We start from the raw sequence: 25803 nt of genomic DNA, 5'->3' as shown, positions 1-25803 counted from the left end.
GGGGCGTTACAGCACATGCGACGGAGCAAGTTTCCGCTGCTCGCGAGATCAAAATACGTCACTTTTGCCCCCTCAGTGGCCGGCGCAGGGATCCGTGCGGTGAGCTGCCTATGAAAATGGCCGCGTCCCGGAGTGCAGGTAACGCCACAGCGCGTCGCGGCTCCTTTGCCCTCGGTTCATCCTCTTGCTCGGTGCCCGACGTTCCGGGCCGCGGCGTCGGATAGCAGTTGGGTTCGAGAGCGCACCGAGTCGATTCGGACAGCCTGCGAGTGCGATCGAGATGTCCGCGTTGAGGTAACGGCGGCGCCGTCTCTCGCGCCTGTGTCTTCTAGTCGAGTCAGCTGTGCAGCAGAATCGGCCAGGCCGCAGGGAACGCGGCGAGAGAGCGGAGACTTTGTTTGATACATTTCTATATATGTTGTTAGAACGTCTCTTACTGGGGAGGGCTTCGTTCAGCAGTGGATGGTGATGGTGATGGCAGCGGTGCAGCAGAAGCGACCAGAGACACCCCGGGAGAGAGAACGATGCAGATTGGCAGTATTTAACAAGTCAAAGGTGTTAATTCGGTATATGTGTGCGTTGTTTGAAAGTCTGATTTCGTTTTTTTTACCGAGTGTACATTCGTAAGCGATGCGCTTGTGCTCTGCTATGGGTGGGTTGGGAGATCGCTACATCGCAGCAGGCTCGTGAGAGATGACGTCGTCTTCTTGAGGTCTTCATCCAGCAGTGGATTGACCACGGCTCACTGGTGTTTGTATCGCCTGCGTCAGGAGAAGCGTCCAAGCCGCGGCGGACACGGGGGAGGGGGAAGAGGGGAGAGGGAAATATTTTTCTCAACGTCTAATTTGTAGTTTGTTGTTAGCCGTAGTTCGTAAAGTGTGTTTTCTTTAAGTATTTGTTGATTTGCCAAATATATTATGTGCCGCATTTGTGCATTGACTTGGATGGTTTTGGTAGATCGTTAACATCGCATGCTCGTGAGAGAGAGAGCGGTTGCTTGAGGAGCCATCCAGCAGTGGATAGATATTAGATGATGATGGTGACTTGTGGTTTGTAGACAAGGCAGTAACACCATACCAATTGTTTTGTATATTAGTAAGTAAGGGTAGGTAGAGGTCTTGTGCCCCAAAGTGTTTTTTTTGCAGCATTTGCAATGCACGTGCAGCCCTTTTGTTTACTGCCGGATGAATGCCTCTCCACGCCTCGTCACACATGGGAGTTGTTTCATCATACTTCATGGTGGTCAGTGTAGGTTGGTGAAGACGGGGCAGAGGAAGGACCCACTCGGGTAGCCCTCGTCACTGATGTAAGCTGTGGCCTGGAATCGAACTCGTGTAATTGGGTTTTAGCGACATTGTTAACCACTTCCACCGCTTCACTCCAAATCGATAGACGCTACAAACTGCAATTCTGACACTAAACATTCGGTGATGGTCCTTGCACTCCGGTGCTTCATTTGTTTAAAAGTATTAATGTTGTTGCTTGTCAGTTTAACACGTAGGGTTTCGTGACCTATATCCATAATACAGGTTTTTGTTTGGGTTACATCGCGTAAATATAAATGTGTCGTTAAACCCGCCACCACCTGACAGCCAATTAGTAAGGATTGTCACGTAAACAAAACATGCCAACTAGTACAGCACACCGGTGTGTTGGAGAGCAAATCGACAACATGATCCGAGTACAGTTGCTTGTGCACCACCATACTATTGTGTGAAGTCTGTTGTGGTGTTGGTGGGGGGGGACTAGTTTATTCAGCGGTGCCGGGGGTGGCTTTTGAGTTCCTTTATTGGGGGTGATTCCACATTCTTTTGGGTCTTTTGATGTTCAAATCGACAGCGGTGACCGTCATTAACACAGAAAAAATTGCGGCGGTATTTGCGTTGGTGCCCGTGAATAACATTTCCCCACATTGTCAGTAACTTTGCCTTACATGTTAAACGTTTATCGCCGGATAACAGTCCACCAACGCTCTATCTTTGAAATGCACTTCCAAATGTAAGTCATTCTCTGCCCATTCTCAGCTGTGAGGAAGGGTCAGTACCTGAAACATCTATAAAAAATTACGAGGCAATGTTAATGATGCATTTGGTATGCTTTTGATATTATTTTTAGAATACAATTTGGATTTATATAGCCTCTAAATGTGACCGCATCTCATCTGTATAGAAATTGAGCACATTTATTTTTTAGAAAGAGATAGTCTGCGGCAAATGAAAAAAAGCAAAGTCTATTCTGTGTTCGTTCTGTTTATTTGCATTTGAATATCATGTTTTATTTTCAAGTATGCATTTGGGTTAATATGTGCGAGCGCGCGATTCTCACTTGCCGTTTTAGTTTAAGGGCAAAGTCCGGCTTTTTGCACTTGGATGTAATTTTTGTTCAAAAACTCGGCCTGTTTCTTGAGCACTGATCTTATCTCCCAGTTCAGCCTGGTATTTAAATGAGGAGCCCCGTGGACTTACTGTCTTCTCGTGCAGCTACGAATGACCGCGCCGACCTTACCGCTGCTCATTTGGCAGTCGCGCTCAGTAAATAAAGCTTCTTTCCTCCAGTAAGACGGGTGTTTTTAAGGTCACCCGTGTAGGAAAGGTAATACAATGAAATGTGTATAGCGTCCGTTCGCATTTGCATCACAAGACCCATTTATGGTGGAACGGATGGCACGGGGGGCATACATTAATTTTCCATAGCCGTCGATTGCAAGGCAAGTGAAGCGAAGAGGTCTAGGTGGCCAGTGCCATCGATGTCACCGCAACTCGTCAATGCTTTGTTCTGCGAGCGGCTCTTACGGTCTCCATTGTATTGCACATAACCAGGAGTGACGCGTCATTTTGTTTATTTGGTTTGGGTTATTTTTTCCACGGGTAAAACCCATTGGGAAATAAATGCTCATTTTAGATAGGGGACCTGGTTACACAATATAAACCTGGTTACAGCAACAACAAAGAACACGAACAAAAAAAGCAATCTTACAAACAACTGTACATGGTCAAGTTCCTAATGGCAAGGTCGTCCGAAAGGCAAGGTCGTAGAGCGCTTCTTGCCACTGCACCCCCCCCCCCCCTCCTTATCCCAACCTCCTGCACTCTTGTACTTCTTGCACTGGCCCATCCCGAGTGGAGCCAGCGCAGGGCCCTTACACCAATGGCTTTCTACTGGCTATTCCCCAAACCAGAACCAAATTGCCATATGCCGGCCACACAAGACATCTGAATCTGGCTCGGCGCCAAGCAGGACTGGGGGCAGGATTTATCCATTTTTGTTACGCGTTACATCGGTCGATACACTGCGCACGTGCTGCCGACATTGCGCGTTTATTGCGTGTCACGTCCGTGGCACGACTCGGTTTCTGCAATGGGAAAACAACCCCGGGTGCCGCCGTAGCCACGCCAACGTGGCACGGCCCCGGTGCAGCTTGGTTGTACGTTGGAAAAAGAGGTGTTGTTGTCACCGGCAGCGAGGAACGGGTGCCCTCGGAGGAGGTGATCGCGGCGTGGGAGGATTATTTGACCCGAGTGGGGCTGAAGCGCTGGACCCTGGACGGCATCATGACGACACAGCAGGTGAACGCCACCGAGCTGCTGAGCCTGCTCGAGTCCTCGGAGCTGCAGGTAGCGGAGGACGTGCGCAGTCTGCTCGTCGAAAACCTCAACGTCGGTGAGTGGTGCGCGTCGTGCTGTTGGCGAGCAGAGTTTTTTAACACGGGCCACTTTGATCCATTGTCGGGAGGTAGCGATTCACCGCCGCCTTCGATGATTAAAAAAAAATCCAAGATTTCATCACGATTGTGCTATCATATCATGAGACGAAGAATCCGTTCGGAGCAGTGCAACCGGTCGTTTAAAAAGGAAGAACTTTCCCACCCACACCTCCGATTAGCTCGGTTGGCTACGTATGGTGCGAAAGAAATTACATACGTACGTACCTGCTCTCCCATCAAGGAAAAGTGTTCGTCGCACGAGTCATTTGTCTAGTCACATTGGTTCGGGAATATATGCAATTTAAGTGCAGATCCAATTTTTTATGTGATCATAATTCACTGCTGGTCAGTGCTGAGTAATTAAAGTAGAGAGCATGGGTTATTGGAGTGGTACATTTTCTTGTACTGCCCCTGACGACAATGCAGCCCTGCAGCAGACTACATAGTGGTCACCCATGAAAGCGCTATCCAGCTTCTGAGATCAAACGAGATCGGGACGCATTCCGGGTGACTTGTTTTTTGGGCAGTGTAATCGAAGCATCTTTGGGAAATGTGGTTACTTGCTATGCTGTTGCGCAGTGGAATGTGAGTGTGAAAGTGTTTGCCGTTGGATTTTCTTTGCAGAGCGTGGTCCGTGGCTGATGAACAGCCTGGTGGATTACTACATGAGCCACAATTCGGACCAGGCCCTGCAGATCCTCTGTTCTGTCCGTGAGCCGCATGACAAGGTTGGTTTGCAAAAGGCGATCTTCCCCCCCACCCCCCTGAATCGAACCCAGGTCCCTCCTTGTTGCGAGGCACGAGTGTTACCCACTGTGCCGCCACCCTGCCGTCCAACAGCCACATGTAGTGTTTGTCATCCCTGTGTTTTAGCATCTCCTGGACAAATTGAACGAGTGCATGGCCCGGGCAGCCACTCGGCTTCCCAGTCTCAACTTGCTGGGTCATGTCGTGCGGAGGCAGCCGTCCTGGATCCACAAGATCTACAGGGCTCCCGTGTTTGCGTCGCTGCTCAAGTGCCTAAAGGCAAGCACGTGCCTACAGAAGGAAATAACAAGGCTGTCGGAACATTGGCATTGTGCTCCGATGGAGGGGACTGCAGTGTGTTGTGCAATGGTTGATCGATTGGTCTGTGACAACATAAGATGAGCAGACAATATACCTCCACAACATCTGTCTCTCCATGTAATAATTAAAAGCACTTATTACAATGTCCCATGAACCACAAAGCCCCTTCTGGGAGTGCATAATTTCAGCAGCAATGGTTCAACACAAACTCTGTAACGCTGTGTAGTTGAGCTAGATATATTGTTCTGTCCGTGAAAGTTAATTAATTTTACTTGCTTCCATTTATTGTGTTTTTAAGTAAGTGTATCCAAGTAGGAGTCGGTGGCGCAGTGGATGGAGCACTGCAATGCCAACCGGGCCACCGTGTTTGATTCCCGGTCATGGTTAACACCAGTGGCACGTTATTTATGAACTGGTCCTAGACTCCTACCCTTCACCAGCCCACTCTGACCAGCATGGTGATGTACAGTCAAAACACAACCCCTACGATCGATGTAGGCTGCCCGTGGGGAGTCCTGCATTCAGAGGTGGATTGACAAAGGGCTGAAAATTATTATTAAGCTGCACTGTATTGTCACGTGACAATCACCTCTATTAATAAGTTGCCACTATCGCCACAGTCTATGGCATGTGACATCAACGGCCCACAGCTATTATTGTTTCGTGTTTAGAGTTTAACATCAATGGGTATGTTGACATTCACAGTCGCTGCATCTTCGAGTGAACACAGCGCCAAAACCTGGATAGAATGGTTTGCCAAACTCTGAAAGCCAGAATCAATATCGGCATAGCAACGATAAACCACCTCTGAGATGTACATGTGAAGTATGTTTGTGTTTTTATCAAAATACGCATCACGAGTGGCCCTGTTACAACATCACCTGCAATGCACCCCATCTCATCTGTGTGGAAAAATTAATCATTGTGCTGTACAATGCTCAAACATCACTTTCCCAACCCCCCCCCCCCCCACCAGCCTGCACTGACCGGCCTGGTGAAGCATTGAGTGCCGAGCGACAGTGAATATTTTGTTAAATGTTGGCAATTGCCTGAAAATTGCCCAATTTGAATTTCATGTAAGCAACATCGTCCCCTTCCGCTAAACGACTGGACAGTGTCCGCAAACCATGGCACCTTGGTGGTAGCCTTGCTCTAAAACAGTGTTCTTCAATAATTTTCAGAGGTGGGGGCCACTTTTTCCAGTAATACATGTTAAACAATTGTGTTTTGAGAGCAGCACGATGGGGTGTTTTTACATTTGTGTATTGTCAGGGACTGCACGTCAAAAGCCGCGCTAAAGGCGACCCAGGATCTGCCAGTTGCCCGCGTGCCATGCAATGAAGAACACTGCTCTAATAATTGCGCAAGTTCGAAACCTACCTGATTATAATTAATGACGAACGTTGTTATGAGCAACCTAGCTGCACAAGGCGGCCTCTTATTTTACGCCGACCCACGTTTTCTCCGCAGACGGATTCCAACGAGGTGGTGCTGACCACGGGGGTGCTGGTGCTCGCCACGCTGCTTCCCATGATCCCGCAAGCCGTCAAGCAGCACGTGCACGAGATCTTCGACATCTTCAGCCGCCTCGCCTCGTGGGGGCTCAAAAATGCCGGTGTGTGCCCGCCCCCCGTTCCCAGCTGTACCACAAGGTGCCAGGCGGTCGTCTTGTCGTACGGCTGATGTAGATGCAGATCGACAACTACAATCTCACATTTCGGTGGTCGAGCCAGATAACCGCGTCAGGAACAACGGACTTGTATCGCCTTGACGTCTCCTTCATATTTGTCGATCGAGCATTGCATCGTTATGTTATGTGGTCTGTTTTGGACAACCTCGGTCGCACACTGGAGTTTTTAATTTTCCATTTGTGAATCAGGTGGCAGTCGGTGCCGATTGGCCAACCGACTATGCGTCCATTTTTTATTGGATTGTATATGTGTATGTTGAACTTGATGTAGCCAACCATGGTAACTCGAAGTGCTTGGGAAGGACAACAAACTAAAGACAAAAAGCAATTCTAAAGTAATGAGTTTTCAATCTTGGTTTAAAAATGGATGGCTCCAGTGGCTTCCTAATATCGGAAGGAATAGCATTCCAGGCGGCAGCATTGTTTCAAGAAAAGCGAACTGAACTGGTTTCGACATTCGCTGCCTCATCGGCAGAGTCTGTTTTGCTTGAATCCATTTTGGGAAGCTGCTGCACTTACAGGCAAGGGCCCTGTTCTTATGATATGGGTGGGGGTGGGGGGATGCTAATTTGACACAGACTTGTATAATACATGACACGCACGATACATGATTATGAGTTACGTAATAAATCCTGCCTGTGTTAATGCCACCACCACCAGGCCACGTCCCGGAGGTGTGCGTGGTGCACCTGCATGCCGGCGTGTACGCCCTGTTCCACCGCCTCTACGGCATGTACCCATGCAACTTCCTGTCGTACCTGCGTGCGCACTACAGCATGCGGGAGAACAGCACCCTCTTCACGGAGGTCATCCTGGTGAGTGCGCTACCAAGCACAAATACAAAGATCCCTCGTATAGTCTTAACAGGCTGTTGGGGCAAGTGCTGTTAGCGAGCATCAATGAAGGCCGGCATGGGACACGAGTGGGTGGGTGGCCAGCACCACGCCCGGCCGCCTTTGTCTCCCCAATGGCGTTGTTTACACACTGTACCAGGTACTCATTTGAGGCTATGTCGACCTAGGAGAGGCCCAGGACCGACTCAGGTAATCGTTACCGGTGTTGGCCATGAGCGGGAATTAAACCCTGGTGCTGGGTTTGTAGTGCAGTCCACTACCGCTCCCCACGCACGCGCCCACACACGGCACCTGTCGAGCCTTTCATGGATGTCTCATGCATTGTAATGTGCACTGTCCTCAATACCGGGCTAATTCAGGGGCGTGGTGGCTCCAGTGCAGACATGGTTTATAAACTCAAGTCAAGGCATCAAGGCAATGCGCCTCTTCCATTTACAGCCCTGAGACAGTGGTGAAAATTCCACATTTCTATGACAGCTGGGGCAGGGGGCTTGGGTGGTGGGGGGGATAATGGGGTTGAGTCAACACCAACCATGTTGTCATGTTCTGCACTGTGTTTTCTCAGCCCATGGTGGAACGCGTGCGGGTACATCCAGAACTTGTCACGGGGACCAAGGAGTACGAGATGGACACCAGCAAGTAAGTTTATCCCTGCTGTCATCGCACCTTCATTCACAATGCTGCTGTCCATTGGGAGTTGGTTTGTCGGGTACGCATGCACGATATTTTGAAACTCGCGATCATCAGAAATGCGTAGGCGAAGAAGAGCCGGAGGATTTCTCCAACTCTGGCTTGTCCGCCTGCTGATGCTAGTTGTAATTGCTGGCGAAACGTCATGCTCGAATTGTAAATGTTGTGGGTTTACTCTCAAACACACCGGTGTACTGTACTAGTAACGAATTGGCATATTTTGTTTACGTGACCAACCTTACTAATTGGCTGTCGGGTGGTGGCGGGTTTATGCCACATTTATATTTACGGGATCTAATCCAAAAACCTGTTATGGATGATATTGGTCACGTAAGACTCCTACGTATTAAACTGACGAAGAGTCGTTGCGCCAAGCAGTGGTTCATGTTTCGCCGCATTGTAGAAAGCCTGCAAGGTTAGGCCGGTGTCCTACTATTGAAAGAAAGTTTTAAAAGTTAAAAAGTGGAATGCAAGTCTCCTGTTCAATGCAGACCTCAAGAACAAAGGAAAAATGATGAAAATGGTGTTTGATGATTTGAATCGGACACACCTACGATTTTTCCAAGTTCGAGAAGACTGTAAATTGTTCTAATTAATGACGATAATTTGAACTTGTGACACGCACGGTGATCGTCATTGTCACGATCGTCGCCAACGACAAAACCCTTGACGTTCATCTAAAACCGCTTTCTCTCCGAGGTGGAAGAAGTATGAAACTCAGGACGTGGTCATCGAGTGCGCCAAAGTGTCGCTCGATTCAAAGGAGGCGTCGAGTGAGGAGGGTTTCTGCCCCGTCCCTGATCAGCTGCCTCTGCACTGCCTGTCCCAGGCGACACCCGACGTCTCCTTACAGTCGGGTATGGCGCTGTTTGGGGATTACTTTTGCAAAGGCAACATAAAAAATAATTTATGGCCATCATAGTCTATCCACTGCCGGGTAAGAAAGCCTTTCCCACTCCTTATGGTCATTGTTTGACCATACTTCACCATGCTGGTCATTGGAATGATGGAGTGGCGTGGGGAGATGCCAAGGACCGCCGCGAACGTTAGTCGTGGTCGTTAATCAGATTTTGGGTTCATGAGGAAATGCGCCAACAACTATGCTGCCACTTCACCCCCATTTCCTTATAAAAATCCAAAAGGTAACATTTTCCAATTTGCACCCCCAAAAATTATAGCCCAGAGATTTATTTGTTTTCACTCGTAGAGCAGAGTAAGCCTTTATTTCAAATTAGTTTTGAGTCTTATAGTATACATTAACATGTAGGCCTTCCATCATTCGTAACTGATTGGCCTTGCGTAGAGTGTGACGTAAGCCGATAAGTAGTGGCCAAAGTGACTGGTGCAAGCATTGATTTCAATAAATGAATCGTCACAAGCCTGAGGGTCTTCGTGTTCCCTCCCTCCCTCGCAGGAGCGTCTCTCTCTGGCTCCATTTCCACGACACCTACATCGTCGCGGATGTCTCATTCCTCCACGCCCATGAGGGTGCGCCGCCTCTCAATGGAAGAAGGCGATGTCAGGGGCCACCAGGTGACCAATGAACATTCATGCAGGCCTGACACGCAACATTAATTCAGTAGCTCCCCTCCATTAACTGGTAGATTGACAGGTTAACCCATTGGCAGTGTGCTTTCTCCAGCCATGTCTGCGCCACACCCCCGTCGCTTCAGCTGGACATGATTCCCACCGGTCCGCGTTTTCACATCGTGTTGCCATGCCTTGGGTGACCTTGATCCCGTTGGCCTGCGGCTACGCCTTCGGTCATGATCGGCGTCGTGGTGCCAGCGACACGTCCACGTGATGCACGTTTGACGATGCTTCACTGCGCTGGTTACTGCGGGTTGGTGAAGAAGGTGGGTGGGGGGAGGGGGGGAAGGCGGTGGGGCCAAGAGTGGTTGAGATACCGTTCCCCGATGACCTCGCATAAGACATCGGTGTGAGAGCTGCCACACATTTGACAGCACGATGATTATAATGGAGGGTGTTTTCACATGTTGTGTATTGTCAGGGGCTGCCCGTCAGGAGCCGCACTGTCACCAGTGACCACCAGTGGCCCGTGGGCCTTGCAATGAAGAACACTGCTCTATCGAGTAAAATTCCTCCTTTAGCTCCCTTCCAGTGACCTCCGATAGTGACACGAGACGTCGCCCCTGTTGTTTGTGCGGGGGGCACAGAAGGGGATCCTGAGCTCCACGGCGGAGTGCAGCGAGGTGGGTTGGAGCCCCGCCAACGTGTGCGGGATGAGCACGCCGCCGTCGTCCCGCGGCATGTCACCCGTGCACAACCAGAGCGACGTCGCGCACGGCAGCTCGTCGCAGCATGGTACGGACTGCACGAGAGAGCGCGAGGGAAACCGCGGGCGGACGCAGTAGAACGCATGGGCACGTGGCAGGCAGAGATTAGTTTCGCGCCGAATGTTTCCGCACCGCCTGGTAAGGCTGCAAGGTGCAGGGAGTTGGCGGGTAGCCACAGCCCTAGCAGGAAGTGTGCTAGATGTTTAAGTATCCTACCAGATATATATGTTTTACCTTGTCTTGACGGAGGGAGGTGGGGGGGCCCTTGGGGGGCCCTGGCGATGGGGATCGTGCCATTGCGCTGTCACTTCCGCTTATCGTCTGGGATGGTATCCTTTGGTGCACATGTGGTGCACATGTATGTGTGCATACAGAGTCTGCTTTACTTTTTTGTATTAAGTTCGTTTTCCTTCCCCCGCACCTGAGATTAGCACGGTTGGCTTTGTACGGTGCAAAAGAAGTTCAACATACATGCTTGCAAGGGGACATGAGTCTGTGGGCGATCTGCAGTGCAATTTTTTTCCGCTTCTCAATTTCAATTACGAGCTGCTTCCGTGGTTGAATGTAGCATTGCCAGTCGCTGCAGATGTCACGTGACGCATGATATACAATGCGAACGACTCGAATAATAAATTCTCACATGCATGACTGGACTTGTGTATCTTGAGCATAAGAATTCATTTGAATCAACTTGTGAAATGCCCGTTAAACAAAAGTGCTTTAGGCTTGTCAGATAGGTGGGGAGTGCACATTCTAGCTAGGGATCTTCAAGATGAAAGCTGTTTATTTTTTTTTAGTTGTCCCTCCAATGCGTTAACTTCTCTATTCCCAGCCATTTCGGGGACCCCTTTAGCGACCCCAACCACGTCCCCTGGACCGACCCCCTCGGACGAGTACGTTCACATCTCTCTCGACAGCACCGGCTCCTGCGCGGTGAGACCACACAGCAGCAGAGGTCCCCTCGATTCCATGCAACATGTTCCATCCGTTGCCATCTTTAGAATGGACATGCGTGTTTTGAGTGTTTGACTCCTATAGATTTCTACGTTAATAAGCCACTTCGCTCAGCTGTCATTTGTGGCCAGGGCGCATCTGAAACATAGCTAGATAGTTCTAGATTTAAAGCTTTCGTGACTGCTAGGATCCATACTCTTTGGTTCTATTGGGTAAAGTCACGTAGGTGAAAATAACATATAGGTGAAAACCCTCCCCATAGGGGTTATCAATTCTAGATTTAAAGCTTTCGTGACTGCTAGGATCCAGAGTGTGGATCCTAGCAATCACGAAAGCTTTAAATCTAGAATTGATAACCTCTATGGGGAGCGTTTTCACCTATATTTTATTTTCACCTACGTGACTTTACCCAATAGAACCAAAGAGTATAGCTAGATAGCTCAGTGGGCTTTAGCTGGTAAAATAAAAATAGTTTAGTTGTAATCTCTCGGTCTCCCATTGCAATGAGCTGTATAGCTTCTGCACATGAGCTGTTTTCATTAGTTCATCTGTACGTTGTGCACCATCCTTGGGTATGAGTCATCCTTTAGCTGCCACTCTCTCTTTGGTGTCGACCATTGCCTATTAACTTCTAATAAATTAAATACAACGAATTAATTAGCTAACAACGTCTTGATTTATATTCCTCTTTGTGTTTTGGATTGTGCAGCGTTGTGAGATGCAGTTTCCAGGAATAATGTTAGAACAAAATGCTATTTTTTTCATTATTTTAGTGATGGCCATGCTGAAGCCCGTTTTTCAATATTTCTGCAAATAATGTGCAACTGAAATAAAACAAATTGTGAAACAAATCACATGGCTCCCTACCCACCTGTCCCACCAACCATTGGAGTGCACAATAGTTATCTGCAGCATCTCTTACGCTGCCTGTGTGCGGTTATTGTCACGTGTCGTTTTACACTGATGTTGATTCACTCTTGTTTGCTCAGGATGCTCAACAAGAAAAGCCTAGGCCTGGCGTCAGTGAGACAGGCAGTGCAGGCAAGGTTACTGCCCCCTCCATTGGTAAGCCTCCACTGGGAGTTTATTTGGATTTTGCATGTTCGCCACTGGTGGCATGGATTTTTCTCCGGGTCCTCTGGTTTATCCCTCAAAATTTATAAACGTGCGCTCAAGAGTATTTGTCTGCGATTAAATATTCACATGATAAGCCGCCACTTCGTTGAGCTATCATTTGTGGCCAGGTCACTTCTGAAAAAGAGCTTTATAGCTCAGTGGGACTTACCTTGTAAAATAAAAAATATATTTTTGTATAATTTTCTAGAGTGTTTGCTGCAACAAACTTGTTTTTTGCGGCACAGCTGCCTCTGAACTACATCTCACATCCTCCTCGCTGAGTCCGTTTGCCTTCCCGTGCCGGCCCTGCAGACAGATCTCTGAACAACTCTGCGGCTGAGCGCCACGCTGCCAAGAGCAGTGCCGTTGAAGTGGGAAAGCAAGGTATGCTGAACTTCTTTCTCACCGTACATAACCAACCGTTCTAATCGGAGGTGACGGTGATATTGGCTTTTGGGAATTGTCTGTTGAGTGGCTTTTGGAACTCGGTTATTGCAGACTGCATGTCTCACAGTGGCTAGAACACTGCTGTTTAATCCCAACAGTCCATGTGGTTTAATTACTGACAGTCTTATTTTTTCACATGGCATTTGAAAAGCAATGGACCAATGTAAAATGTAGTTGCATTATTATTATTGAGTCTCAAGCGGTGAGAATTCTGCATTAGAATGTTTAACACGTAGGCTTTCGTGACCAATATCATCCATAATAGTGTTTTTTGGGTTAGATCGCGTAAATATAAATGTCGTTAAACCCACCACCACCCGACACAGCCAATTATAGTAAGGTTTGACACGTGAAAAAAACAGGCCAATTTGTTACTCGTTCAGCACACTGGTGTGTCGGAGAGAATCCACAACATTTACGACGCTTCGCCAGTAATTACAAGTAGCATCATCAGGCGGACAGCCAGATTTGTGATCACAATCTGACTGTCCGCCAAAGCGTCAAAGCGCCGATCACAGCCGTGTGTGTGTGCTGCCACGCCCGCCTATGGCATTTGTTTTCCGCCAGCACCTGCACTCGAGCAGCCTGACCACGCTTGTCGCTGTGTTTGTGCCTACGCGAGAGCAGCGGAGAGCGAAGGAGGAGGGGAGAGTGCCGTGGGCAGCCCGGGCAAGGTGTCCCTGAAAGAGCTGCAGATGGTCATCGAGAACCTGGCCTCCTGCGCCCCTGCGGAGAAGGATGGTGAAGATGGTGGGTGCCCCGCTCCTATCCCCGCCCACAGCGAATGCCTCTGCTAACCTGAGCATGCCTCCGCATGCCTTGCGGGTCGTCAATGTTATTTGACCACACTGCACCACCCTAGTCAGTGCGGGTTTGTGATGGCGGATTTGTGATGGTGGGAACCGTAGGCATTGAATCGTAGAAGTGGTTGAGCTTGAATTGGGTGAACGCTGTATGTGTGGCTGGTTGTTATCGACTGTGGGGCTACATGGTGGGCAGCAGAGGGTAGTGCACACAAGATAATATGTTGTACTGTGCTTCTTTGCTGTCACATCTGTGCTGCCATCACACTTTCATTAACCCAGACTGATTATTGCAAGTGAAATATGATCAATGAATGTCCATGACGTGCATGACGCGGGGAGGCCTCCTTCAGCAGTGGATGACGAAAAGAGCTCTACGTGTACACCTTGTGTAAATACTACTGACGAATATTTTAGCCGAGTCAATCATATTACAAACTAGAATGCCGTTTCATTTAACTGGTATGTCGTTACTCCCTTATCTGTTACTCTATTCCTTTCCTACAAACAGCAATTCATCATCACCAATTTTCTATCCACTGCTGGATGAAGGCCTCCCCATGCCTGCGCCATGCCTCGCATTCTAGTGCAGCTATCATTATCAGCGTGCTGAAGTAAGATTAAAAAACTCCTACGATCTGTGGGATGTGAAGTCTCATCCAGCAGTGGATTGACAAAGTCCTCTACATGTGCATGCAACGCATATTGGTAGTGCCATGTATTTTCCACGCCGCAGGATGTTTTCTTTGAGAAACGCGTGGTTCGAGGGCCTCTCTTCACGGAATCGCACCGCTTTCCCCCCTCACCGTGTCTGGCAGTGGCGGTGAACAACGAGGTATCGGAGATCAACGAGATGTGTCCAGCGCCGGCCGACCACCGGGGCGGCTTCGACTCGCCCTTCTTCAGCGCCGATGCGGCGCCGCCCGGCACGCAAGCCGTGCCGGGCACCCACGGCGGGGAGGCGGCCGTGACGCAGGCGGTGCACCAGACGTCTCGTAGCACGAGGTGAAGCCCGCTGAGCCGCGCTCGATGTTCTCTTGCTCTATCGGCTCTCGGTTATAGAAATTCGACGACGCTTGAGAGATGAGCACCTCCGATTAGCACTGTTGGCTACGTATGGTGCGAAATAAGTTCTACATGCATTAATGTGCTTGTAGTACGAAGAGTCTCTCGTATCAGTATTTTGGACAATCTGGAGTTTGGAGGTGGGGGATTTGGATAGGTCGATGGGGGAGTTGTCAAGTCAGAATGTGAGGCTGATGTGGATGATGGTTTCAGCAAGAGCCGATGGCAAAAAAGTGGTGGTTGTGAGATGTGCGGATAGAGATTGGAGGTCCTATGGAATTGAGATATGTGAAGAGAATGAAAGCTTGGGATAAAAGTTGACTCCAAGTTTGTGCACACTACGCCAGTGCAACATCTGTTTATAGTGGGTGCTCGCTCAAACTGGAGGCTTTGGTAAGTTAGGATGTTTGCCATTGAGGAGCACTTCAAGATATGAGAACATTTAGCTGGAGAAAGCTGGAGCGCATCGAAGGTGAGACTGCGTAATGACACCATGTGAGAGCAGACAGTGATTTTGGAATCTAGCCTTTTTCAAATTGCGTAGGTGGGAGGTAAATCGTTGCTTATCGGCATATTTTTTTAAAATGTTTTAAGTTTGCGTTAACTTTTATTACGCATTTAAAAATGCACAGGCAGTTGAACGCTTGAATACCATTTCCTAAATCTTGGTAAGCAACATCTGAAATTTGAATTTGTAATATTTCCTTTTTTCCAGTAACAAGACACAGGACAGGTCAACCACCTCCTCTTTTGCGCTCACCCCAGCCTCGGCCTGTGGCCGAGCGGCGGCCGTGTCGGCAACATGCTACCCGTACGAGCACCTGTTCGCGCTCGCCTTCCCGCGAGCGGCGGTGGGTGCGTTTGTCGACCACAAGTCGGCCGAGTTGCGCGGCTTGGACGGCTCCCACCACAGCGGCTCTCCCTGCGGAGTGGCGCCGTCGCCACTCGACGTCATCGATGTGCTCATGCAGAGGGGTGGCGACGTTCACGCCAAGGAGCTCAGCCGGTGAGGGCTCCGGCGCTGGCCCCGAGCGCCGCTAAATGCCAGGCATGGTCGTGGGCACGCCCTGTGGTCCTAGAGCTCGGAAGGCAGTGGTCGGTGGTGGATCGCGTGCAGATTTGTGAAACTCCCAAACTCATTACTAGGCTGCGAGGTGGCGAGGAGATGTCGATGATAGAAAATGTGTATTGTGAACTTGTCTGGGCTGATCTTTTGAATGTTGTTGACCACTTGTATTGTTGTCGTTTTCTTTAGGTACTTCCAGTTCCTTCCCATATGTGGCACAAAACACTGCTGTACATTGAATTAGCCACACATTGCAATGGATAAATGACGTTTTTACACTCCGGATATTTTCTTTTTTCTAATTTTTTTTTATTTCGTGTTGTTACTGGCTCCTGTAGGCTGTCTCTCCCCAGCCAAGCGGCAGACTGGACACACTTTGGAGGTGCGGCGTGATGAATATATTTCAATGAAAAGCTACATGTTGGCAAATGCATCGTGGCACCAACAAAAAAAATGGCAAAGTACAAAATACGTGTAATGCCTTTTTGAATATTAATCTCCCGAGTTTAGACTAGTGTAATAATTGATGTAGGCGGTGGTGGAAACGAAAGACACAAGCCAAACTAACGATTTAGATCTCGTCGACGCATACCTTCGCCATGTACTCTGCTGGGCTGTCCAAGACGAGTTTGAAGCTAAGTGAGGAAGAGAAAAGAGTTTAAAAGTTTCTTTGAGGCATACCAAGCGGTGCTTCAGTGACATCGCTAACTAATATGGTTGCGAAACAATACAATAATAAACATGTTTTATATTTTTATTATTGTATTGTTTCCCTTCTATGTGACTTTACCGAAAGAACCAAGAATATGAATCCCTGCAGTCACGAAAGCTTTAAATAAAAATTTAATATGGTTGCGTTAAAATACACGGCAGCCTTCTTGTTTTGTACGGCATCTTCAAATCGGTGGATGAATTTAGTTCTGTCAATTTGAGCTTGGAAATTTACTCTGGCATCTGGGATCGCCAGACGGATTCCATTTGTACCTTTTGCAAAAAAAGTGGCGGGCGATGATTGGTCGATGCAAGTGGTGGATTTCACTTTACCGCACGACTGCTTACATTTTCCCAACTTCTGGAGGAGGAAGCCACGCACACTCTGACATGGTAGTTTATTTTTTGCATCTTCAATAAGTAATGTATGGGGATAATGTCACCGAAGTACTATGGCGAGAATGGAACATTTAAGAGGCCGTCCACTGGGAAGATGGAGCAATGAAATCTGCTTGTTTCTAGGTGCCAGATTGATTTTTACATTGCAGGATCATTAGGAGGTTTGGAAAAGACCATCTAGCTGTGGATTGATTATAGCTGCTGCTGATGGTGATGACTACGGTAGCACACCGGAAAGCCATTGAGAAGTAGCTCTTCTCATTCAGCAAGCTTCGAACTTGTGTTGGACAGCCTGAAGACACGCTGCCTAGGTGTGTCTGCTGCAAGATAATGTTTGTATTTTTTCTTTTGAGGGTACATTTCCTGACACGAACAACAACAAAAAATTTCAACCAAAAAAAATCACTAACTTGAGACCGTTGCCGATGTGACTCGCGCAGGCTCCGTTCCCCCGGAGGAGATGCACCTTCTGCACAGCCGCCTGCACCTGCTTCATGCGCAGCTGCTCTACGAGAGGCACAAGCGCGAGCAGCACGCCCTGCGCAACCGTCGCCTGCTTCGCAAGGTCATCACTGCAACCGCGCTGCAGGAGCAGAACGCCGCCATGGTAAGAGTGGCAGCGCGTGGAGACGCATAGGAAGAAGTCTTTATTTTTTTCCTCCCGATTTTCCAACGGAAGTTGAAAGTGATTATACATACATGAGCTCATTTCTTTACAATCGATTAGCACGGTTGGCTACGTACGGTGCGAAAGAAGTTCAGCTCGCATACATGATGCATTAGCTCTTTCTGTCCCAACCATGAGAGGCGTCTTCACAATACCTCTCTTCACGATACCTCTTGTGAAGAGAATTCATTCTGCACAAAATGTTAGCGTAAAGTTGTATTGCTATTCAGGTCTTACCGTGAACAAAACTTGCTCAATTCGTGGAACGGTTCCCTTGGAGAAAAAAAAACAGTGCTACAAGACCGCTATCCGAGCTCTGCTGTTTTGTGGTGACCGACACGTTCTCCTTCCTGTGCGCGTACCTGTGCTGGAGCGCTACAATTATTGCCGTCACTAACTAAATGTTTAATGGCGTTACAAAACCATGCATCTGCGTGTTTTTTTTTATTGTCTCTGCGCTTAAAATCGGACTTTATTTAGACAGCTCATCGGATTCCTCCAAGGTACAACAAGAACTGCAGGAGTGCAAATTATCGAAAAGGTCAGCAAGTCGCTAAAAATAAATATGCATAAGTACGTAAATTCCTTCTCTCCCCACCCCTTCCGTGTGGCACCGCGTCCTGCAGAGGGACCAGCTGCGCCTGCAGGACGAGGAGATCTTAGTGCTGCGTCGCAGCCTGACAGAAGAGCAGCAGAGGAGCCAGCAGCAACGCATGGAGAAGGAGCAGAACATGGGCTTCTATCAGGTGCAGCTGCGCTCCCTGCAGTCCGACCGTGACAGTCTGTCTGCCAGCAACCGTGAACTGCAGGTAGGCGATGATCGATTGATTTAATTCCAGCCTGCATGCACTTTTATGTCCAGAGTTTCTCGTCGTTTTTAGAGTCGCTTGCTCACCGGCGGTCAGTTGCCTCATTATCACTCTCCTATTGCTTCTACCGTGGTTACTGTGCCCCTTAAACTTCACTCATTGATTCATCCTTCTGAAGTGTGGTGAGTTTATGGGTTCATCCCAGTCTGCTGTTACTGCACAAAACCAATACTTAATTTGGCTGAATTACAGGTCCTGAGATTATTTTTTTTTACTGATTCTGGTGGAAAATTGCTACCCCTACTGTCTAGACCAGTGCTTAGCTTAACACACAGGCTTTCGTGACCAATATTTTCCCATAATTGGCTTTGTCGGATGGTGGCGGGTTTAACTACATATTTGTAAAACCAGAGCTCGCTTGACGGGATCCCATATCCGAGAGGCAGCTCTGTGATATCTAATTCTGTTTGCCGTTCTCTTAAGTGTCATACCGATCTTATGGGAGAAACTAAAAAGTATGTCGTGTTTGGTGCATGTTTGGCAGTGCAAGTTGGACGAGACTTACAGGGATGTGGTTCGGCTTAAAGTGGAACTGCAAAAAGCCAACTGCAAGGTGTACGACACGATCCACGAGCTCCAGCGTCTGCAGGAGAAGGTGGGTGTGGACAGCAGCAGGTTCCGTTTCATGTCGTGTCGGGCACAATTTGTCTAATCAGACGTGTCCGGACTGTATTGGTCACGGTGGTTGAGCGCATGGCTCGCAGTCAAAAGGCAGCAAGATGATTATAAGCGAGGTACCACTGTGGGCAGTCGGCAGTGGTTGTCTTATGGATTAACTGAATCTGTCGTAAGAACGTGGCATTTTCACCGAGAAGAAGATTAATTGGCGCATAACTTTTTGGGATGAAAGCCACCGACAATTGGCAGATTTTTCTCAAACAGCCCTCTACTTACCTACATTGAGTCGTAGGCTGTCTGATGAGCGTAAAGCAGCTTCATTAACAAGCAGGAATAATCAGTCGAGCACACCGTCGTAGTGCTCAAGACATCGGTGCATTGACGTATCAAAACCCGTTGTCGTGGCATTGAGTGCCGTAATGACACTGCGATTTTTTTTTTAAGTCTCGTGCTTTAAAAAGGAGCCGTTTGTTTTGAGCCCGGGATTTTCCTCCTTTATGTGACCGCACGTTCTGCCCTGCGTGCTTGCGTGCGTGACCGTGCGATTTTGCTCTCGCAGCTGGAGTCCAGCGAGACGCTGAGCCAGCAAGCGGACATGCTCAACCGGCAGCTGCTGGTGCTCGGCGAGCTCAACGAACTTTACCGCGAGGAGCTGCACAACATCAACCACTACGCGGACAAGGTGAGCGCGCACACTCTGTACGTAATAATCATCTTAATAAATGAGGTCGTGGTAAAGGCGAGCCTAACAATTGCTTGCTCGTGATGTTGCTTGGCGGAAGGGTCAACTAACAGGGGAGGCTCTAGAGGGACTCCTCCGGAAGCTGCGTTGGGAAAACGTCAGTAACTCCATTCCTGTGCAAAATGTGGTGGCTTTATTTCTTTCGGGTAGCCTTTCCAGCTTGTCCTGAATAATTCCAGCTGTTACTCGAGTCCAGCTTGGATGTTTAGCATGTAAATTGAACAAACAGATGTTGACAAGCGCATGTTTTTATTTAAGAATCGTAATGTTTATTTAGACTGCAGGAGGAAGACCCCGGTGGGCTATGAAAATATTTTTCAGACGTCCAGTATGGGCGGGTCGGCAAGTTACTACAACAACAACAACAAACAATACAAATAAAAGATGCGAGTGCAAAATAGATTTAAAAAAGTGAACAAGTGACTAAATAGAAATAAAGTGTGATTTAATAGTCCCACACCACAAAAATTACACATCCCTGAATAAAATGGCACCTGAACATTGAGCTATCGATACACAGGTAAGAATCAAAGTTGGTTTTCTACTACCAAAGGCTGAACAGACTAGAGGCAAGTGCTGTTAGGGAGCACCTATGAAGGCCGGCACGGCACACGAGGGGGCGGGTGGCCAGTACCACGCTCGGCCGACTTTGTTGCCCCAGCGGAGATATTTGCACACAGCACCAGGTACGCATTTGAGGCTGAGTCGACATAGGGGAGGCCCAGGACCGGTTCAGATAATCCTCACCGGCGTTGACCGTGGGCGGGAATCGACACCGGGTCGCCGGGTTCCTAACGCAGCGCGCTAACCGCTACACTACCGCTCCCTACCACCACCACCCTCCTGCCGTTGGCCTTGCTCAGGAGGGGGAGATGTGCTTGCTGTCGCACCGCCGCGAGCTGGAGAAGGCGCGCCAGTGCATGCGGCAGCAGGCGCAGCGTGTGGACGCGGCGAGTCGGCGCATCAATGACCTGGAGAACAGCATCATGGCTAAGGACATCCTCCTCCTGGAGCAGAAACGCTTCCTCGAGAACGTCAAAAACCAGGGCAGGTGAGGTGGGGTCCCGGGTGGCTCGGAAGTCGGGGCATTGAGCTGGTGCTACTGAGAACCTGGGTTCAAATCCGGGACGGTTGCATGTAATAAAAAAACTTGGTTCTGAAGTGGCTTGATGGTCTCGGCCACAATAACCATACACAAACATGTAATATCATCTGCCATGATCAATCCACTGCTGGGAGGAATGCTTCAGCCAAGCTTCCACTATCTCTCATGATGCTTCAATCCATTCGGCACTGATTAATTACAAGTCGCAAATGTAATTTAATTCCATATTTAAATAACACTCGGATTCAGACACTGACCGTCTCTGCGAGCGCGGAGGGTTCTCAGTGCGCGGTGCTGCTCTCTTCTCGCAGGAGCCAGCAGCAGGCGATGGAGAGCAAGTACAAGGCGCAGAAGAGGATCAACCAGGCGCTGGAGAGCCACATGCTGGAACTCTACAGCTGCCTGGAGGTGCTGGAATCGCCCGCTGGTTTTACAGACCGCCCGTGAGTCTCGCGTTCATACATGCGTATGAACACCTGAGCACAGCTCCAAAGGCCCCAAAACATGAAGCGGACGGCAACAAAACGAGCAGTAATCATTGAGTTGTATACCGTAGTGAACATAAGCTGCTATAACTATAACAGGGCTCTAACGGGACTTCTCTGGGTCATTGTGTTTTGTTTTCGCGTGATGTCTGTCTTTTATTATTATTTTTTGCTCCCCGTGCATTTTGTTTGCGATGGCGTGCATGCTTCGTCGTCATCGTAAAGCCTCAGTTTGCTGTGCAGGAAGGAGAGGGCGCTCGGAGGCAACGTGGCAGACGCAGACTCGGCGACCCCGCTGCCCGTCGCCGCTGGACCCGAACGACCGGCCAGCCTGCTGCCCGGCGCGCCCATCGATGCCCGTGTGCCCCTCGTTAGCGGTAGGACGACAACAACGAACAACAACACCCGCCATTCGCCACTAAGTGGCGCTAACGTCACTAAGCGGTGCCTGGACCAGGCCAGGTGCACTTTGAGGCCACGTGAAGTGTCGGATGGCTCGCTGACAGGAGTTTACGGGACGGACCCAGGTGCCATGCGTTGACTGGACCATGGTGTACCGACACCAGCGACAACTTGTAGTGGACGTGGTTATGTTGCTCAGATACCTCTTGTTCCATTGTGTAACCAAACCACGCCGAGGCCGTGCCAAGTCTGGAGGCTCCAGGTGTTTTTTTTTCAACTTCAGAAGGCAAGCGTGCTGCTGACGTGGCATGCAATGAACAAGTCAAGATGCATGTAGATGACGTGGTTACAGTGTAGCCTCGCAGCGCACCAACTGACATAATGTCCCTTTATCCCTGCCCCAGGTCCTACTTTGCCCCAAAACAAGATTCTCATGTCTTGTGAAGCCATGGTATATAGCCTTTGTAAAAATACTCAGATTGGATGTGCCAATAGAAGAGGGAGTACTGAACTGGCACATCCTGGGTTCGAATATTGGTTTCAGCCAAATGTTATGAAACGGTGTTCTCGGTTGCAACCAATTGATGTTCTCAGCCCAGATACCAAAGACTGCACAAATATACCAAGACAGAATCCACACATGCGCATTAATTTATTTGTTTAATATTTGCGTGCGTGCGTGCGTGCGTCTGCTCGACTACTCCAGCAGATCCGCCGTCCGCTGGCCTGATGGGGGTAGCCGCGAGCAACCCATACCCTCCGTCCCGCAGCTTCCTGGGACAGCACGCGCGGGAGCTGCTACGCAGTCGAGGAGGTGGCGGCTGCGATGACAACCGCGAGGACGACGCGAGCGCGGACGCTTCGTCGGCGGCCGGCGTGCCTCGTGAGCCGCCCAGTTCCATGGCGGCGCCAGCGTCCGCATCGCACGCTCGCGGGACCACCAGGAACCTTGGCGGGGGTGGGCAGCACCAGCAGCACGCCCTGAATGTCAGGATTCTTCAGCAGCGGGGAATCATGGACTACGACGAGAAATAGCGAGCGGCGCCCCATCAGACATTCCCTGACTTGTCTCCCTCGTGGCAAATTGATGGAATACATTGGTGGGTTTTTTTTTTTACTGGTGCGCGCTGCTCGTTAAAAAGCGGCATTGTCGAATAATGGTACGAACAAATAAGGTGCTCTGTGCGCACTCCGTAACTGATGACGAAACAACAACGACAAAAAACTCGGTAAAATATGCTTTGTATTTTGGAATAATATCCCAATCTTGTCCCTTCTTTGAGGGCAAATGAAGGTGGTGCCCCTCCCCCACCTCGATTTTGTTGAAGTTGCCAACCAAGCTTCTAATTTTAACCCGGCTGGTGCATTTAAAGAGGCATTCTGACTAAATGTAGCTCCCGAGGTACTGCCACCACAGCTCGGAAAACGTGCAGGATCTCGCAGTGCGCGCACACGCGCGCACTCGCATATGCCTGACTCGACGTAGCCTTTACGGTAGTCGCGCCCAACTTTGCATGCACTCGCCAATGGGGTGTAACCTTGTGTAGAAATAATTGCCAAAAAAAAAACCCCGAGAAAAAGCAAAAAAAAATACAAAACTGAAAAAAGTTTAGAAAAACATTTATGCTGCTGATATAAGGAGGAAAGTGCCAAAATTGTGTTGGAAAGGTTACGTTACACGTGAAGGTGTAATGACCTGGTGCATTGTTCTGGTTGTGTGTGATTTTCTGTTTTTTTTTGTCAGGATGGGGGTTTTTTTTATAACATGACTGAACTCGGTGTCTGGAGATATTTATTGCACATGTGAATTACGATAACCCTGGAGGTTAATGGAACAGACTGCAGTTTGTCGTTGACCTTGTGTTCTGAACACTAAGGCTCGCCTTGGGTGCGCATTGTGTACAAGAGATGCAGCTTTCTACAAATGTTGGTCACTTTTCTCCTTATGATGATGGGGGGGGCGGGGGGTTTGTTCACTTTGGGCTGGCGGTATTTAAGATGTGCGCTTAATGTTTTTTTTTATTTTTGCGGGGGAGGTGGGGGGGGTCATCTCTAAAGCGCTGGCTGTTTTTTTTTTGCAGTGTCGTTAATATTTTGCTGTTCTGCCGTAACGCGGGAGTGGTTACCGCGCAGCCGTTTGCCTGATGTTGCTTTTTCCTCCCTGCACATCACATGGCGACCAAACTCTTGCAAGCAAAAAAAAAGCTAAAGGAAAAAAAATGCCTCTCCACGTACTTTTAGTCGATGACTGAGCCGAAAAGATTTTGCACTTTAAACATTTTTTTTCTCTCGTAGCGTCACAGGCTTATGTCCAACACGACAGTTCTCAAGTACTTCCATTCGTACGAGCCCTCTACTGGCTTTGGAGTGGCGTCCAGTTGTTTCGACGACAGTATATCACGAGAACGTGAAGCGTGCGTGGCTACAGCGTGGAAAATTAGTGTAGCAGGCGTACTCACTCGGCCTTACGTGTCCTCTTCGACGATATGCAAGAGCCAGGTCTGAGGGTGTGTGCGAGGTATTGTCGCTGTACTACCGACCAGTAACCCGGGGCCTGGAAGTGGTTAGTGCCTTCTTTTAGTATAGCTCTTTGCGTGGCCGTTTTTATGCCGTGACCGTGCACCAGTTGCTGGTGCCTCCGGCAGGACGGTCCGCCGCTCGTGGCCCGCGGCGATGTCTGCGTGTGCGTGGAGGAGCGCGAAGGAGAGCAAATGCTGCTGCCGTGCTTCGGCACGATCTGCCTCGGCACAGCAATTTCCACCGCTCACGCGTGACGTGATGTACGTTTATTAAAGAACCGTGATGAAGTGAACGCCTCTCGTATAGACGAAAAAAAGTGAGATTGTGAAAAGGTGGCCAGGTGGAATCGAGGTCGCTTGTTTAACTCCTGCGATGAACTTCAATTCCAGTGATCTAGCGAGTGCATGGTCCGGAGGTCACTTCTTGGAAGAGATCTCAAGTAGTTATGTGATATCCGCTTTTCGGAACTGTTCTTTATTCTTACTCTTTCAGATGAATGGGCCTCTGTCTCATAACTTACCGATAGCGCAGTTGCGATCAAAATTGGAGCAGGGTAGAAAAAGATTAACGTGAGTCTTATTTTTGAATGGTGGGTGGGGTGGTGAAAACATACTGGGTGAAGTACTTTAACCAAGTTCTAACCCGAACCATAGCCCGACCTCTGCCACTTTTACCGAGACCCCTTATTCACCTTTGAATTAGCTGTTTTTGCTTTGGTGTTTGAAGCGTCCAGGGAAAATTGTTGTTCCGAGACATTTTGTGTTGATAAAGCATATCCAGGACCACTGCCTGACTCGGCTATACGCGCAGACTTGGGAGCGATAGCAAGCAACGGAAGTAGAGCAGCAGAGCTGGTGCGGAACAATTGCATAACAGGAGGTTCACATTGCAATAGTGCAGGTCTCTTATTAAGTGTCGCTTAATGTCTGCTCTTGCGTTTTGGCAGTTGAGCGTGTCCAGGGATTGAAAAATAACGGACGTGGTTTGCTACCGGACCTTGTGCATGTGGACAGTTTGCGTTTTTGTGTTAAATTCTTTGTTTCCTTTTTGCACGCCCAATCCTTGTTGGTTTTTCAAAAACCTGATCTGGCGGTGATCAGTCTCCCCCCCCCCCCCCCCCACACAGTATGAAAGGAAGCATTTCAATAAACGAAATACACGCCGTGCACTTTTACGTGTTTATACGACTGATCTGCTTGGAGATGCTGAAATAAAGATTGAATTGTCATGTGTGGTGCTAAAGCCTTTTTCAGTTCGCCCTTGGAAAATTGCACTCATCCCTCTTAGATAGCGCTTGGACCATAACTTACATTTTACAATACATTTTACAGTACGGTATGACTTGTTTTTTTCACGTAATTTTAAGTGATATTTGAATTTATTAGGTGGAAGTGTTTGGAGCCATGCATTTTAGGAGGCACTAACCATCAACTGCATCGGAACATCAAGAAGCTGATGTGCCAATCTTAAATAGAAAATTAAAGACAAACCAAGTGGTGCGATTGGCCGTGCAACCCAAATGACGGACCATA

The 25803-nt window shown here is 48.8% G+C and overlaps 1 protein-coding gene across 4 annotated transcripts; it reads left to right on the top strand.

Annotated features, from left to right (window-relative positions):
* Positions 1-31: 31 nt before the first annotated feature.
* Positions 32-25499, top strand: TSC1 (TSC complex subunit 1). Of its 4 annotated transcripts, none has more exons than XM_032958692.2 (25): positions 32-138; positions 3461-3660; positions 4328-4431; positions 4577-4729; positions 6242-6386; positions 7122-7276; positions 7881-7954; positions 8705-8862; positions 9420-9538; positions 10183-10330; positions 11135-11235; positions 12246-12321; positions 12685-12756; positions 13447-13569; positions 14441-14627; positions 15403-15693; positions 16092-16135; positions 17304-17470; positions 18157-18339; positions 18884-18994; positions 19577-19699; positions 20623-20810; positions 21176-21307; positions 21575-21726; positions 22458-25499. In XM_032958692.2, the coding sequence occupies exons 2-25, from the start codon at positions 3552-3554 to the stop codon at positions 22784-22786; spliced, it is 3444 nt and encodes a 1147-aa protein (XP_032814583.2). In that variant the 5' UTR covers positions 32-138; positions 3461-3551; the 3' UTR covers positions 22787-25499. The 4 variants fall into 4 exon arrangements, with proteins under 4 accessions (XP_032814583.2, XP_032814582.2, XP_032814581.2 ...); XM_032958691.2 differs by lacking the exon at positions 32-138 and adding an exon at positions 150-294 and having other exon boundaries at positions 21593-21726; XM_032958690.2 differs by lacking the exon at positions 32-138 and adding an exon at positions 150-294 and having other exon boundaries at positions 22461-25499.
* Positions 25500-25803: the final 304 nt, after the last annotated feature.

Source organism: Petromyzon marinus, chromosome 22 (genome assembly GCF_048934315.1).
Source record: "Petromyzon marinus isolate PM22_M1 ecotype Great Lakes invasive population chromosome 22, UKy_Petmar_22M1.pri1.0, whole genome shotgun sequence".
NCBI classification, from domain to species: domain Eukaryota; kingdom Metazoa; phylum Chordata; class Hyperoartia; order Petromyzontiformes; family Petromyzontidae; genus Petromyzon; species Petromyzon marinus.
Note: the sequence above shows the minus strand (reverse complement) of the source record. Positions and strands in the feature narration are given on the sequence as shown.

Bases quoted from the DNA above. Each gene is read 5' to 3' on its own strand.
- TSC1 (XM_032958688.2), top strand. The intron at 12,322-12,684 runs GTAAGCCTCCAC...CCGGCCCTGCAG, and splicing joins GGTTACTGCCCCCTCCATTG to ACAGATCTCTGAACAACTCT. The intron at 20,811-21,175 runs GTGAGGTGGGGT...CTCTTCTCGCAG, and splicing joins AACGTCAAAAACCAGGGCAG to GAGCCAGCAGCAGGCGATGG.